At 34.6% G+C, this 17766-nt stretch overlaps 1 protein-coding gene across 2 annotated transcripts in view; it reads right to left on the bottom strand.

The window, feature by feature from the left end:
• The window catches only part of LOC145276783 (cilia- and flagella-associated protein 61-like), a 166356-nt gene that overhangs the window by 125820 nt on the left and 22770 nt on the right, over positions 1-17766 (bottom strand). Inside the window, exons 1-3 of one of the 2 annotated variants that reach the window (XM_080128067.1) lie at positions 9283-9402; positions 5877-6080; positions 2871-3163 (exon numbers count right to left, since the gene is read on the bottom strand). In XM_080128067.1, the coding sequence (XP_079984193.1) occupies positions 2871-3163; positions 5877-6046 (463 nt within the window). In that variant the 5' untranslated portion in view covers positions 6047-6080; positions 9283-9402. Of the gene's footprint in view, positions 1-2870; positions 3164-5876; positions 6081-9282; positions 9403-17766 lie in introns of those variants that run through there. The other variant, XM_080128068.1, reaches the window with a different exon arrangement.

Genomic DNA, 17766 nt, shown 5'->3' with positions numbered 1-17766 from the left:
CGGATACACACTCGAGAGTCAAAACAATGAAAAGAATATTCTGTTGTCCTAACCCTAGTAATGACTATGGATCAAATTCAATGCAAATTTTAAATATATTAATTTTCGAATGGAGGGTTGTTGCAGTATTTTTGATATAATTAAGAGAGTATGATTACAAAAAAAAATGAAAGGTTCTATTTATAGACATTGGTGATAAGACCTGACCAATTAGATGGAACCAGGCTTTGCTACTGACCAATCAGAAACTGGAATCACTCGATAAAACATTAGATATTTAAAAATTCTGACACATACTTTTTCATCTTCACATGAAAAAGAACTTTGCTCTTCATCTCAAGACTTCTTTGGATTGGCTACCTACCAAAAACACTATTCTTCATCTACAAGTTTTGTACAATTCAAAGCTTCTCTGGATTGATACTGCTATTTTGTGTGGAACAATATTTCTCTTTGCTTCTCAAAAATGGCTAACAACTTAAAATGCTGATATTATGCCGCCTAAAAGCTCTTTAAAATAATCCATAGAACTGAAATTTCGGGAATATTTATTAATTGATGTTTAATACTCATTGCGTGGATTTCACAAGAATCAGAATGTTCATAAAATACTCCCACCTCCTTTTCGCCTACCTCTTTTGCACGAAACTAAATTAAACTAACTGTTTCCAAAATTCATAATGATTGGTTAATTAGTTTTTGGTACATATTAGTATTGGGATGATTAATTGGAATCGGAATCGGGAATCAGGAAAATTGGAACATTTTGGGGTATCGGAATCAATATCAGAATCGGAAAAATGTGTGTCTATTTTTCGATGCCAAAAAACGATTTCTTTAATTAACTTTTTTTTATTTAGTTTTGTTTAAAATAAAATCTTCCACCGCTGGTAGTAATAGTGAAATAACAAATAATTGTTGATTTGTTTAAAATCAATAAAACCAGTAAAACTAAAATCTATAGATCCCCTCCCCCACATGCACATGCACACACAAATGTGTTTTTATGTTTGAAAAAATATATGTCCATTTTTTACAGTAATTGGGAAAAAATAACAACTTTTTAGTCAAATATTTAGAGATTTATAAAGAATCAGAATTGGAATTGGTTATTGTATTGGAATTGGGAAAAATATAGGAATCGTCCCATCACAAGTGCATACACATATATAAACATATGCACATACCTAACTTTATATGGATAGAGATTTACTTATTTTTACTTATTTTTAAATTCTAATGAATCGTCACTTATCAGAGCTAAAAGCAACTTGAGGATGAAGATTAATGAGATGACAAGATTGGCAGGTAAATCATGATGAATATTATGAGAGGATTGAAAATAATCAATGGAATGATTTGATGACTTATGAGGACCGTTTATGACAATTGTTATTGACATTAGAATCAAAGATGACCAAGTTGTAGCTCTAAGGAAAGCAATTTTGTGGCAATGTATTCCACAGGCAGGATGTTCTTGGAAAAAAATTCTGCTCATGGGAATTCCGTTTGATCTTAGGCGGAGGAAGAAACAAAAGTTTTTTGTAGTTGTGATAAAAGACAAATTTTTGCTGTGAAATTGAGGTAATTTGTCTGTTGAGGGATCGTCATTCGAGTGAAATTTTTAGAGATTTATAAAGAATCAGAATTGGAATTGGTTATTGTATTGGAATTGGGAAAAATATTGGAATCGTCCCATCACAAGTGCATACACATATATAAACATATGCACATACCTATTTTATTTTATATCTTTTATCATCTGCTAAGTCTCTGCCAAACTCTGCCTGCTTCCTTGTGTCCACCCTGATCTGCTTGAAGCCAAACTCTGTCAGGGACTTCCCTGAGTTGCAAGCTGCCTGAAACAACTCTGACTACTAAATATATTTAGCTTTGACCGGAAATTCTAAATGTCTGATCTTTGTCTCAGAGTGACTGATAAGTGAAAATGACTCCCTCTCTCGACTAATTCCAGCTGGCTACTGATCTTAATTCTGATTGTGTTTCTGTTGTGATAAATCATTCCCTCACATTCTCCAGGGTTATGACTCTGGGGAAGGGGAGGACATCACAACCTGATCCTACTACCTCAACTGTTCTATATCTACTGACATAAGAACTCTCTTCCATTCTTTCAACATGGCCATACCATCCAAGTCTCCTCTTCTGCACACATCTCTGTATACTATCCAGATTTAATCTTCCTCCACAACCAACATATTTAAACTTGTCTTTAACACTTACATTACACATCAATTGCATTGTTTTTTATCATTTCTCTCCATGCAACGCAGGTCTTCAACTTCCAATTTTATTATAAACTATTGAGATGTGCTTAAAAAAATTGTAGTGTATAGGGAAAAACTTATACCACACAAAACTTACACATGCTGAACTATCTACTAACTTCCGCTTGTATAAAAACGCCATTGTTTGCTTTTTCTAGCGATTATTTCAGCATATATACATAATTCAAGTATGTTTTCTTAAGATTACAAGTGTAATACTAAATAGATTTTAATTTGAAATGATTTCTCAATTACTGAAATTTAATAAAAACAACAAGATAAAAAAAATATTTATCACCTGTACACAATTTTTCATCACATTATGTTCAGGCCACTAAACTGCAGTTTTACCATTTATTATTATACTAAACACATGTATAAATTGATAGAAAAAATTATGCTTCGCTAGTGTTCACACTAATATTTATATTCCTATAAAATATGTAATATGTTCAGGCCACTAAACTGCGGTTTTACTCGTCAGACAAAAATGTTAATTTAAAAACAAGACCAAAACTTTTTTATGTGGACATTTGTTGAAGGATATATTAGAAGAAATAACAAAAAAAGGCAATCTCTTACCTGGACCTACACCATGTGGAACAGCAAGAATGCAAAAATGGACATCTGGGAGGGCATTGAACATTGTGCCAACAATCTCATTTGCACAAGCATTAGCGTATTCCGGTTTGGCCACAAAATAATGCAAATATAAAGAGTTCAGTGCTGTGTACTTTGACGAATACATCGTACTTATCCAGTCTTCCCATTCAGCCGGATCAACATCTTCAACGTTAGGGCTGTCATAGAATGAAGCGTGGCCAAGAATCTCGCCATTCCCATTGACTAGAGTTATGGCCAAAACAGCTTTCTCACTGAATAAAACAAATTTAGAAGAAAAACAGAAAAACTTTATTATCAACTAGCACCTGGAGTTCTAATTTGTATAAATTATGTAGATTGCAACAAATTAAAATTAAATAAGCTGTTTAATATTGTAATTTGAAATGTTTATTTTAAGGCAAAATGATCATGCCTTGGATGAGGTTTGAACTTACAACATTTTTCTTAGTATGACATACTAAATCTGTTGTCTAAAATCAATGAGAATTTCAGAGTAACTTTCTAAAGAGAAGCATTCTAAGCAGATTCACAATAAAACATCTCCTGGACAAATTCAGAGAGATGGAAAGTTTACAAGATAACATTGATGGTCGTAATGATCGGTTACACTTAATCAGGATAGAAAATAACATTGCAAACTTCAATGTGCAAGTAGGCATGGGGATTCAGGGCTAAACAGCTTGGATCAAACATATTATAAACTATTGAGTTACGCTTACAAAATGGTGATATATGAAAAAACTTATGCCATATAAAATTTTCATGTTTGGGTATAACTGCAGTTTAATGGCCTGAACACAATGCAAAGAAAATTCTGTACCTTTATGGAAAGATAGAAGCTTGGCTTTAGATGCATTAAAATTAACCAGCCACCTCTTTCCCCATTGTACCACGTGATCAAGATCAGAGGAGAGAGAATCAGAGAGAATTTGATCATTTATGGCCTTGGAAGTGTTGCCATAGATGGTAGCATTGTCAGCATAAATGTCCACAAATGATCTTAGAATATGATTTGGGAGGTTATTGATATAGATTAAGAAGAAAGTAGTGCCCAAGATGGACCCCTGAAGGACTCCAGCATTAATACTGTGCTTTTTCATTAGCTTGTACATCGAGATGTAGAGGAGAGTGTAATCTCAGGATTACTCCACTTACCCTTGATTCTTACATTATAATACTGAATGCTTAGCAAGAGGCATCGAGTATCATTTTTTAAGTCTTTGGTATGACTTGATTGAGGATTGAACCCTGGTTACCAAAATCCTTTCCTTTAATAATTACAAGAAACCTGCTCAACCACTAATAGCCATGGCTAATGATACATTACCTGAAAATACTTCATTCAAACTCCTCGGCTTAACGTTCACAGGAAACATGAGTTGGAACAGATACATTGAGAGCATTGCTAAGGCTGCTGCAAAGAAGGTGGGCTTTCGCTACCGTGCTAGAAAGTTACTTATGCATGAGAGTATCCTGTTTCTCTACAAGGCCACCATTCGCCCATGTATGGAGTATTATTGCCACATCTGGACTGGTGCATCTGCTACTAGTCTCTCCCTCTTAGACAGAGTTCAAAAGAGAGTCGCCAACCTAATAGGTCCCACACTGTCAGCTAGGCTTAAACCACTGTCCCATCGATGAAATGTTACAATCCTCTGTCTGTTTTATAATTATTTTAATAGTGGATGTTCCGATGAACTACAAACCCTAGTGCCTCCTTGATGGAAATACCCTCGACAAACCCGAAAAGCAGCAAAATCTTACCCCAACACAGTAGAAATCCCTAGATGTAAGAAAGCCGTCCAATCTAATAGTTTCTTTCCTAGGAGTTTTAGACTTTAGAATTCCATTCCGGGTTCCTGCTTCCCTGACTGTACTGACATGCAGAAGTTCAAATGTAATGTAAACAGACAGCTTGCTGCTCAACTCCCTACATAGTACCCTTGCAAATTATGTCCCAGATAGTAGTCCCTTACATCAAAGTGGCACTGTGACTTGTTTGGGATGAAAATGCAATAATAATAATAAAAAACACCTGTTTTACAAATATTTTAATGGAATGTGCTTGGATTAACTTTTGCCATCTCGACATACATATCCACGACAAACTCACTTTGCAACAAAATCTCACCTCTTCACTGTTGAGGTCCGTAAATGCCAGAAAGCTTTTTACTCTAATGGTTTCTTCCCTCGAACAGCTAGACTTTGGAATTCCCTTCCTGCTACCTGCTTCCCTGACTGTGCTGATATGCAGAAGTTTAAATGTGACATAAACCAAAATCTTGTTAATCTTTTCTAGGCCTGGTCCCAAATAGTAGCCCCCTACGTCCAAGTGGCGATATGCCTTGTTAGGGGTAAACATGAGTAAAAAACAAAAATAAAACAAAAAAAAAAAAAACAACGACAAAAAAAAAACATGTATCTTAATCAGAAAACAAATATCAGATTTAACAACAATCCTCTGAATTGAAAGAATAGGGAAACTATATAAACTATATAGATATCCACCTAGTGGCAGAGAAACTAACTAAAGAATACATTCAAGGGGAGGTAATAATGTAATTTACACCAAAGTGTAAGTAACTCTTTGATATAAATGTAAGAAATTGCTGATCATAATTTTAAAAAGGATATACATAAAAAGTAAGATCATAGAGGGGTGGGGTTATACCACTGTTAGGCTCATGATTTAAAGGTATCAAGATAAAGTAATAAAAGTAGTCAACCATAGTCAGGTGTGACTTGAAGGATCCCTTTTTATTAGTTACTACACCGATACTCTAATTATCCTTGGCCCTCATCTTATACTGCTGAATGTTTAGCAAAAGGCATAAGCATAATTTTTTTGGAGTTTTTGGTATTGCTCAACAAAGGATTGAACCCTGATCATTAGCTAACAATTTTACTATAATGCTAAATAAAGATAAATACTAATAAATAACATTAAATAAAGAAATATCTTACAGTAGATTATTGATATTGATTCTCCCAAACAGTTCCTCTGTGCGAGGATGGGCAAGTTTCATTATATGAGGGGCATCAATTGATTCTGTTCTCCGTGCAATTATAATCTCATTAGTGTTTTCACTGGAATCTACAACCTCATCAGTTTTCTCCGGAGGGGCTGATGTCATGGTTGCAGAAATATAAGCTTTCGTCTCTTTAAGTCTGCAAAGATAAAAAAAAAGATTATATCTATCTATTATTACATAAAAATCACTTTTTGTTTGTTGGTTTGTGTGTGTGTGCGTGTGTGTGTGTGTGTGTGTGTGTGTGTGTGTGTGTGTGTGTGTGTGTGAGAGAGAGAGAGAGAGAAAGAGAGAGAGAGAGAGAGAGAGTTCCTCATGGGTTCCGAAATGGTTGAGCCTATTTTTTGGCAAATTTCACACAAAGATAATTTATATGTCTGACAGTGTTCTTAGACATGTTTTATACAGAAATTCATCTAATAAATATTGAAAATTGAAAAAATCTAATCTTAAAAATTGTTTTTTTCTGAAAGATAAAAAATCATATCTATCTACTATTATCTAAAAGACACTTTGTGTGTGTGTGTGTGTGTGTGTGTGTGTGTGTGTGTGTGTGTATGTGTTTGAGAGAGTTCATTCCTCATAGGTTCCGAAACGGATGAGCCTATCTTTTGCAAATTTCACACAAAGGTAATTTATATGTCTGACAGTGTTCTTAGATATGTTTTGTACAGAAAATCATCCAATAAATATTAAAAATCAAAAAAATCTGATCTTAAAAATATATATAATAGTAGATAGAGATAAAGAATCTATAGATGCAGCAACATCTAACATCTTTTTTAAAGGTATTATAACCTTTTTGGGACAAGTTTTTAATTAACATTTTCTTTCAACCAATCAAAAGCAAAAAATTGAGTTTTGCTAAATTGGCCTAAGATTTTTTAAAAGTTTTCAGTAAATAGGTACCTTCCTTGTTATGATTCACATTCTCCGGTTTATTTATTTATTTATTTAGCAAAACTCAATTTCTGCTACGAAAACTGTTTTCATTAATAATTAATTTTTCTAACTTATCGTTTTTCGTAATTTTGGGATATGTTCATTACTACGCCATGACAATTAAGTAGATACCATTGATTTTACTTGGAATTCAATATTTCGATTTTCGAATTTTGCTCTAATAAGGAAGACGCACTATAAAAGTAAGCAAAAAAAAAATGTAAAAAGATTCTTGGAATATGCCATGTTGACACAGTTCACTCGGTAATAAAAGACCCCTCCCCCCCCCCCACACACATACACACATTTACGTAAAAAAATAAATAAATAAATAAACCTAATCTGCAGCCTCCATCCACACACACACTCGGGACAAGATCAAAGTGTAGTATCTGTTCCGGCAGATACTGCAAGCAAAGACCATATGTGGGGGCAACCCCACATATAAGACCTTGGTCAATGTGGGGCAACCCTTCATACCAATTGTCACTATCCAGTTCCCCTACTCCCCGGGGAGTTGGTCCCCATTTCCCCTTTACTCCTCACTTTAAAAATCGGCCTTGTGCCTAATTTGCTCAGTGGGGGAGCAAATAAATACCTCAAAGTGTAGTATCTGTTCTTCAGATGCTGCACTTCAATTTCTTGTTCTCTGTCAGTGGAGATTCCTTCACGACTGAGACAATTTTTATTTTTGTTCCTTTTCTCCACATTAAAAAACGACCCTGGTGTCTAACTCTGTCCCGTGGGGAGGCATTGTAAATACACACACACACACACACACACACACACACACACACACACACACTATAACACGTTCTATATTTTAATTAAACAATACCACTCTTGTAGAGGAAGGCACTCATGTAAGGGAAATAACTTTTTGAACAATTTATGAATATTGATTACTTGTTAATTTAAAAAAAAAAAAATTACAATGATAATTAAAAAAAAAAATAGATATTGCGTTTTCATACTAAAACAGTTTATTTCCGGGGGGGGGGGGTCGTTTGCTGATTTGTTGATTGCCGTTGCTGTTTTCTATATAACCTGCCTTTTATTTATATTCCAGAACTTTCTTCGGTACACCTGCAGTTTACGAATCGCGTTTGGTGCTTGTTAAGATAGAGCCGACGAAAAACATTATTATGTACTTAACTGTCATGTTGAAAATAGTAATATATCCAAAAATTACGAAAATTCATTGAGTAAAACAACTACTATTGTGTTTTTAGTTTTAAAAAAAGTCTTAATACGTCAGCCGCAAAATGTCCCATGTATTCGCAATCTTTAAGGTGTTCAAATCTAGAGAAAATGACATTTCCCACCAATTTTCCGTAAAAATTACTTTTGACTATAAATAAATTTCTACTCGATGAATTTTCGTAATTTTTTAATATATTACTATTTTCGACATGACAAGTAAGTACTATTTTTAAAATTTTTTTTTTTAAAAACACCATATTTTAAAAAATTGATTTGTCGATTCTATCTAAGAAGTACAGAAAATTTTTAAGGGTACTTTTTGTTTATTAAATTATGCAGAAACATAGGCGACTGGTGTCTGGTGAAAATCAAACCTCGATCTGAAAATGTTTCCGTTACCAAATCGGACTTCCTGTTTTAGTTTAAAATAAATAAGCAAATTGACACGAAATAAAATATGTTAAACTTTTTGAACACTTTTTGGCGGACGTTGAGAATCTGAGCCTTAAGCCGTACCTTATAAATTCCACATTTTCACTTTTTTTTTTTTTAAAACTTTTTTCTTGTTAATATCATCCAATAGAGACTTTATGTATCAGATAATTAAAAAAAATACTTTTTAAAATCATTTTTTTTTTACTCTAAAATAACCGGACGTAACTCAGCGTTCACTAACAATTTAATAAAAGAAACACGTTCCGAGTGAACGCTGAGTTACGTCCGGTTATTTTAGAGTAAAAAAAAAATGGACCTTAAGTTCGTGTTTAATTTACTACAACGTTATAATAGAAAACTGAACAAGCCGTGAAAAGTCATAAAAAATGATTTTAAAAAGTTTTCTTTTTAATTATCTGATACATAAGTCTCTATTGGATGATATTAACAAGAAAAAAGTTTTTAAAAAGTGAAAATTGTGGAATTTATAAGGTAAGACTCAGATTCTCAACGTCCGCCGATAATCGGAATGTTTTCACATCGAGGCCATGTTTTTACCTGACACCGGTACGGTCGCACTTAAAGTCGTCTATGCTTCTGAATTGCCTTAAATTGTTAGGTGAAAGTACGAAATAGTCAACAAATTATTTCGTACTATCTGTAAATTGCAAAAGTACCCTTTCTTCTCCCAAATAGATTCATTAATATTTTATCAAAATTTAGTTATTTAATGAATTGTTTTAGCTTTTAAATATACTTACCTTTTTGTATGTAAATTCTAGTTTATCACGTTAATCAAAAACATTGCATTGTTTGTCGAGCGAGTCCACAGTTGCTTAGCAACCTATTGAAAACGGAGTTGCAGAGTTGTCTCCCTTACATTTTTCGACTTCTATGTTTTTTTTTTGTGTTTTTTTTTTTTTTGCTTTTTTAGAGGCGGCGAACTTTAAATTGACATTGGTACTGGTGCACTTATTGATCCGTGCTGAAATAATATAATTATTATTTAGAATGCCATTCTTAACATGAGGAGGGGAGGGTGTTTTGTGCATATTCTGTACTTTCTTTCATCTAACAATTTAATAAGAACAGATATTGTAAAACTTTAATTAAACTTGAAAATACTATTTAAACAATAGCGCGGATCAATAAGTGCACTAGCAGCCTATTTTCTTTAATTGCAGATTTGGCAACTGTCGGTTATTTTGAGTTCAGCTTGGTTTAGAGGATTCATCATGTGGTTTCAGTAGGGCAGAGTCACATGCCACACAGCACGTGATACAATCAATTTACAGAAAGAAACATTTGATGAACGAATAATTTCACAAAATAAAGTTGCCAACTGAACATCTCGTTCGTGTGATTATATTATTTTCTTTGGTGATATGTAAAGTCTCATGTCTATTGTTATAGTTTTAAATTGCTCTTGTCCCGCTGCTCCTTTGGCTTTATACTTTCCAAGGACCCCTAGCGGTAATAAAATCACATAGGTTATCCCCCTTGGCTGAAAGAAGCCCTTCTACCGTTACAACAGTGTACGAGCATCACAGCACATGTATTCTTTGTTAGTTAATAAAACCTATATCAACGGTTTACCAATCTCTTCTTCCTTCTCAGATATTCTTTTCAGTTCATCACATCTAAGTTGATAAAACAGACACAATAGACTACGTGGAAGACAACATTCACCACGTTATTGTTGAAATACAGCCTAATTTAATGTGTAGAGTTTGTGAAAATTGGATCTCTAGATTACGCTGTACACATGTGAGCTGTGGGAGCTATATGCCCGAAATTGTATTTAAATTATAAATGTGAAAAATTAATCTCTGGAATAAACCACATTATTACTTGTTATATTAAAAATATTTTTCTGTGATTTATTTTAATATAAAGTTCGCCGCTTATAAAAAGAACCTTTATTAACCTATTAAAAAATGATTCCTCCTGCCACACACAACGTTTCATATATCCTAATTTAAAAGTGTGCAAATTTAAATAAATAAATAATGTTACGTCAGGAACTGGAGGCTAGACCTTAGGACGGTCTAGCATCTTGACCTGGTCTGGACCAGTCAGGAACTGGGGGCCTAGACACTGGAGCGGTCTAGGAATGGCGTCCGGAACTGGAACAGGGAGGCAGCAGACTGCAAGGCAGAAACAAGCTGCACTGGAGGAAGGCTGAGTGCTGCAGGCAGGAGATGCAGGAAGCTGAGGCCTGCAAGAAGCTGAAGGCAGGAGTTGCAGGAAGTTGAAAGGCTGCAGGATTGCTGGAAATTGCAGGAGGCAACAGACAGTAAGACAAAGGGGAAGGTCTTTCCTAGGAACCTAGCCCTGAAAAGGGCTCTTTGAATTACTATTATTGCGGCTGTTTGGCTGAAGCGGCTGCTGCTGCTGGATTCGGTCGACGTGACTGGTAGCGTCAGTCATCGTTCGGGAACCTCTTCCTACTCCCCTGGCCAGCCAGGGCTAGTGCCCAGCTGAAGCTGCGGGTTGGCCACCAACGTGCTGTACTTATGAGAAGGTGTTGTTACAACACGTGCCGGTCTCAGCAAGAGAAAACAAATGAACAGAATTAATTCTCTGCCGAATCAAATACAACCAAAAGAATTTCATGTGTAAATTGATTGTGTTTATGTTCGATTCAGCTCGGAACCAAAGTCTCTGCTATCTATTTTCATGGAGAAAAGTTGAAATTAAGTTTACTTCACCTCGGTTTGACTTGATAAGACGGCTATTTTCTGCTAGGTGGTGTATATGAGATTGTTCACCAATGAAAAAAATCTCCAGCATAGCAAAACATAAGCTATGATGTGAGCACACCGCGACACATTCTTCCACTATGATACACAGTTTATTATAGCAAAGAATTATCGGGCAAAACACATTGTCCAAGGAAATAGAGAGAGAAGTCCAGGAAATTTGGACAGATCAGATATGAAAATATGTGACAAAATATTTGTAAAACTTAATCTAAATCCATTCACAAACACCACGGGTTTAAATGAAATAAAACAAACATGGAATCAGGGAAACCAACATTCCAAGACTAATCGTATCCTTACAACACATCTGGCAACAAAACTTTTTTATTGTTCATACCTGAAAAATATGTCTTCAATTATGTCCGGTCATGCAATATATAAAGAGTTTGCCAAGTTAGCTGAGCAGCAGTGGTAGTGGAGGCAGATGCATCAACTCATATGGATTACACTTTCTCTCTCTAATAGCAGCAACAGCAGCTAACTCGAACATCTTTGTCTTTTCTTTCTCATAGCAGCAGAAGCCGTTTGCTCACCATCAACAATAACAAACCTTAATAACAAGAGACACTTCAAATTATTCACACTTTTAGTAACTTTAATAACAAGGACCTTAATATTTTCTTCACTTTGGAACATCCTGTCATATCTAATACACGATATCCAGCATTTCAATGTGCAGGGTCTACAGGATCTGTTCTATGATAACCGACTCAAGAAACTTAACCTTTTCTCCCTTGAGTGCTGACAATTACATGGTGATATCATTTCAACCTACAATCTCCTCAATGGTTATTACCGTCACTCCTAAACCACAAAAAGATCTACACGGACACCATAAGAAACTATTTCAATTTTGATTGAACCACGAGGGACACTTTCTTAATCAGGATCTCCAGTTTCCAGGAGGGATAATAAATATGCCAGCAAGGCAGCAATTTAAAATGAATTTAAACATGTGCTGGGCTACTGTATCCTCTTCTGTGTCAATTTCTACCACTCTACATAACAAATGAAGCATGTATGTTTTATATTTTACCAAATTTAACCCTTTATGACTTGGTTGAACTAATTCGTTCAGTCATAAATAAATGAATATAATGGTATAAATAAAGTGGGAATTGATTCAAACATGCCTTGTATGTATTAGTTCAGTATCTGGGTAGATGCCAGACACCTCACGATTATAACTGTCCATTGCTTACATATAATACACCGCCGTCTGTCTCAAAGTGTGGAGGATTTCATTTGCTGTCATTAACAGAGTTTTCAAGCACTATGGATAATAATCAAGGTAAGTTTATGACATACAAAAGTTCTCAGTGGTAGTTTAACTATTGAAATTCATAATGAAAGCTTGTTATTGTGAAAAAATCTTAAAATCATAGTATCATTACCCTTTAAACTAACTAAAATTAATAATTTTTTTTTTATCATAATTCAGGTCATAAAGGGTTAATTGAATTGAATATTTGCTGTAATCAGATTTCCCAGTTTCTTAAAGACAGTATTTGCAACCAACACGACTATGGCAATACCAAATTTTAAAGATTTTTTTTATCTGTATTCCTATCACCTTATCAATTTCCTCAAAATCCACAGAGGTCTTTCCATCATGATCATCCAAATCTCGTCACATTTTTTTTTCTACAAAAGAGTCACCACTTATCAAGGCCTGGAGGCCACTCGAGGATAAGGGTTAATGAGTGTATGGTAGTCAATGGTACAATATCGTAGTAATGGTTAGTAGTGGAAATTTGGTAAATTGGATTACTTAAGAGGACGGTTCATCAAGAATTTGTTTATGTTGGACTTGAAGATGTCTATATTGTAGTCAGCTGGAAAGCAGGGAAACGGAAGAAAGTTCCACATGCGTGCAGTTCTAAGAAAGAAACTTTGTTCATGGAATCTACATTTAGGTTTAGGCACAGATAAAGAGTGGGGAAATTATTGATATCAAGGCCCGAAGGCCACTCGAGGATAAGTGTCACCAACCTCATTAGTTACTGTAATAAGCCTGTCATAAAATTCATCTTTCGTGTCTTTTACTTTTTGAAGTCATAAACAACAGAAACATGCATGTTTTATTAATTAGTATTCATCGTTTAGATGATCACCTGATGGTTTTTTTATTATTTTTTTTAATCCAGCCTTTGTTAATGGTCAACATATTCCCATGTAAAATGCAGTAAAAACAAGAACTGGTTTAGTACATAAAGAGTGAATCGACTTAACCATGGATATGGAAATCAGAAAGTTGTCAAATGAATACATTCTTCGAGTGTCCATATGATTATCTTAGTGACGCATACTAATTAGTGTTAGGACGCTTAATCGGAATCGGAAATCGGAAAAATCAGAGTTTTTTGGAGGGTATCGGAATTGGTATCAGAATCGAAAAAATTTGAGCCTATTTTCTAATGCCAAAACCGATTCCTAAAATAATCTTTTTTTATTTTATTTTGGTTTAAGAAACATCTTCCATCGCTGATAGTAATAATAAAATAATAAATATTTAGTGATTTAAACTTCCAGTATGATTAAAATCTCTAGATCACCCCCCACTCATAAGTATGTTTTTACGTTTGAGAAAATATAGGCACATTTAAGATGTATTTTTACAGTAATCGGGACAAAATAACACTTTTATAATTAAATATTTAGAGATTTATAAAGAATTGGAATTGGAATCGGTAATTGTATCGGAATTGGGAATTTAGTACAGAATCGGTAATTGTATCGGAATCAGGAAAAATATTGGAATCGTCCCATCGCTAATACTAATGACATCATTTAGAGAGGGAGAGAGTTTAGGACGGGTATCTCAAAAAGACTAACTCTGACTCCTAAATTTATTGACTCAAAATCAGAAATCCTATATATAAAAGTGAAAATACTTACAATACTGCAATTTTTAATGATGAGGCATAGTTTTGTGTGCTTGAAAACATTATGATTGCAATATCATCCCATTCGATAACCGCTGATTCCAACGCTGTTTGCTGTAGTTTTCTATTGTCTTCATTACTTTTTTCTTTTGCCTAAAGATAACTGCTGACAGACCTTTCTATGCCCAAAGAAATCTCTATCTGCCTCAAACATCCAGCACCAAAATGCCAGCCTCCTCCATCAGAAGGAGATTAGTTCCCCTTCTCATCTCTTGAAATCTTCTGACGGATTCTAGCCTTTGTTAATGGTTACCATTCGATCACCCAGAAGTTGATTACTCAAGGTATCCACTAGAGATAATGGCTAGATAGTGTTCATTCAGATAATCTTGGACATGTCTTTCTCGCAAAGGTTGATCATAAAACTCATCTTTCATCCCGTTCAATAACTGTTGACCCCAACACTATTTGCCATGGTTTTCTATTTTTCTTCATTTCTTCTTGTTTTGGCTGTGTCGTCCTGGCAATTGCTGAAAGGTCATGCACTGATTTACAACTATGAAAAATAAAATAGAACAATGCAAACTCACGAGAGAAAACACAATTCCATACATCATGTAAAAATCAGTTGTGTTGTTTGTGTGGTAAAGGACCTAAAAGAATTGTTGTTTGTTGATACCTGTCTGTCAGTTGGCTGATCAGTTTATCTAATCTGCTAAAACTCTACTTGCTCTTGCTCGCCTTTGACTCCAATTTCTCTGATATCTCTAAGCTGGTTACTTTTAATGTATCTAAAACCAAGCTTCTATCTTTACATCATCAACGCTCTGATCCCCATCTGGCATCAATTGAAATGGATGGCACTCATCTTGGGGAGGCTCCATGTTTTGACAAGCTTCTGGGCTTGACCTTTACTCCTGATCTGAAATGGAATACATACATCAAATCTGTTGCCAAGGTGGCTGGAAAAATGGTGGGATCCTTCTACCGCCCCAGTAGATATCTCACTGCTGATGCAATTCTCTATCTCTATAAAAGCCAAGTACATCCAAGGATGGAGTACTGTTGCCACATCTGGGAAGAAGCTGATAGAAGCAGTTTATCCTGCCTTGACAGAGTACAAAATAGACTTTGGAGCTTTGTAGGGAATGCCCTTTTCTTTTCCCCACAGGAAACATTGCGAGCCTGTCTTTGTTTTATCGTTATTTCCATGGCAAGTGCTCATCTGAGCTCCAATCTCTGGTTTCTCCTTCGTCAATCTTTCATGAAAGACACCCGTCTAGCTGAAACCAGTCAATAATTTTCCCCACTCTTTATCTGTGGCTAAATCAAAATGTAGATTTCATGAACAAAGCTTCTTTCTTAGAACTGCACGCCTGTGGAACGCTTTTCTGTTTGCCTGCTTTCCAGCTGACTACAATTTGGCTGTCTTCAAGTCCAACATAAACAAATTCTTGATGAACCTCTCCTTTAAGTAATCCAATTTACCAAATTTCCATTACTAATTATTACTACAATATTATCCCATTGACTATTGTACACTCAATAATCCTTATCCTCAAGTAGCCTTCGGGTCTTGATAAGTGGTGACTCCTATGTAAAAAAAAAGCTGTCAACCATCCACTGTTGCAAACTCAAAACTTTCCTAAACTAACTTTGACTCCTAATGGACTCAAAATCAGAAATCCTATGTCTGGTCTTTTATCTGAGTAATTGATGAACAGAAAATGACACTCTTTTGGGCACTCCTAGCCTACTATTTAGAAATTGACCATGGACCATAAGGCATCTTCCTATCTCGAGCATTCAAAATAATCCATCTCCCCCATAATCTTTTTACTAATTTCACTTCCTATACTTTTACTCTGCTAATGAATTATTTCTAACCATTGTCGAGGGTATTGGCTTTAGGCAGGGATACGTCCATAGTATTACAACTGAAGTCATGTTGTGGTGCATAAACAGATATTGTTGTAAAAATTTCCTCACCAACCATCAACTTCAAACACTTACACAATTAACAATGAAGCACTTTATCTACCCATTTCTCTGCAATAAAAATATTCCCATGTAAATGCAATAAAAACAAGAACTGCTTTAGTACATAAACAGTGAATTAACTTAAACATGGATATGGAAACCAGAAAGTTACCAAATGGATACATTCTTCAATTAATGGGAAAGTTCGCCACAAGTCATTTAGTTTGAAAACTTTTTAATCTGCTGAAAATTTCACAATATTCTGTTCAACAATTAGATACATTGAGAGTTATAGACTGATTAGAAAAAGAGCAAAATTAGGAAATCTTTCTAAAATTCTGGAACTAGAGAAACAGGAATTCATTATACAATGAACTGCAAAACCTCTTACGCCTACAAATCCCAGTACTTTTAGATTATGTTCGCTACAAAGCCCCAAGTTGGTTAATAATGGTTCACAGCTAATATTCTTCAGCCATGATGTTCCCTCCAAATTCATATACAAGTGAAAATATTTACAATAATGTGATTTTTAATGGGACATCAATTAATATGCTTGAAAATAAATTATCAACTTTACCAAATTTTCATTACTAATGATTACTATAATGTCCAATTTCTACTGTACACTCTTTAACCCTTATCCTTGAGTGGCCTCTTGGCCTTGATAATGTGGTGATGCCTATGTAAAAAAAAAAAAAAAAAAAAAACATAACTGCAATCTGTACAAAATTTCCTCTAATTTGATATGCTACAAGCCATATTTTGTTAATACTTTCTATAAATCAGCTCGTGGTGGCCATCTTGGATTTTTTATGGTGTGTTGATGACAAAACATAACATCCATCAGAATAATACTTCACGTGATGATGAAGCCTCACCCAACATTTTTATAGCTGTTTTAGAATGTTTCTACTTAAAGTTGTTAAATTGAAACTTAAATATGCTAATTCGCTCATAAGTTATCAAGTGAGATGGTCATAATTACAGCCATCTGAACCTTCACGGTGTTGTGATAACGTGTTCAGAATTGCATTATAATATTTTAAAAAGATCTGAAGATATAGCCTTTTAAAGATGAAATTCTGTATATAGTCGTTTCCAGTGACTGTCAGTGAACTTCGTTCAGTCTTCCTTTGTTCTTTTTTTTTTTTTTCCTAACATAAAAATCACAAGAAAAAAAAAAGAGAGATGATGAACAAAGCTCATTGACAGTCTCCCTGGAAACACGGCTATAGACCTCATCAGAAAAATCGAGTGCAGAGGGAATTGGAGAGCAATGATTGATGTCTGCAATAAAAGATCTGATACCTCAAGAAGTTCTGTAAATTGTGCAAATTTCCTACCATTTTCAGTCACAGTCACAATGCATTTGAATAGACTGACTTAAGACTAACTGTCTAGTGAACCATACATTTTCCGATACTCGAGTTCTAATGAACTGATTTTAAAAAAGCTAAAGACCATGTTTCTTTGTTTTTTTATGCTCTTTATAATAATGAGTAATTTGAATTTCTTAGCTGTAAAGAAAAAAAATGGTCTGGTATTGCTAATGTGATAGTGTTTTTACCTGAAATGGATTTGTTTCAATTAAGCATGTTTCATTCTAAGTTTT

This window comes from Euprymna scolopes, chromosome 5 (assembly GCF_053919585.1).
Source record: "Euprymna scolopes isolate OS-2025 chromosome 5, ASM5391958v1, whole genome shotgun sequence".
Lineage (NCBI taxonomy): Eukaryota > Metazoa > Mollusca > Cephalopoda > Sepiida > Sepiolidae > Euprymna > Euprymna scolopes.
This window is presented reverse-complemented; position numbering and strand designations above follow the sequence as displayed.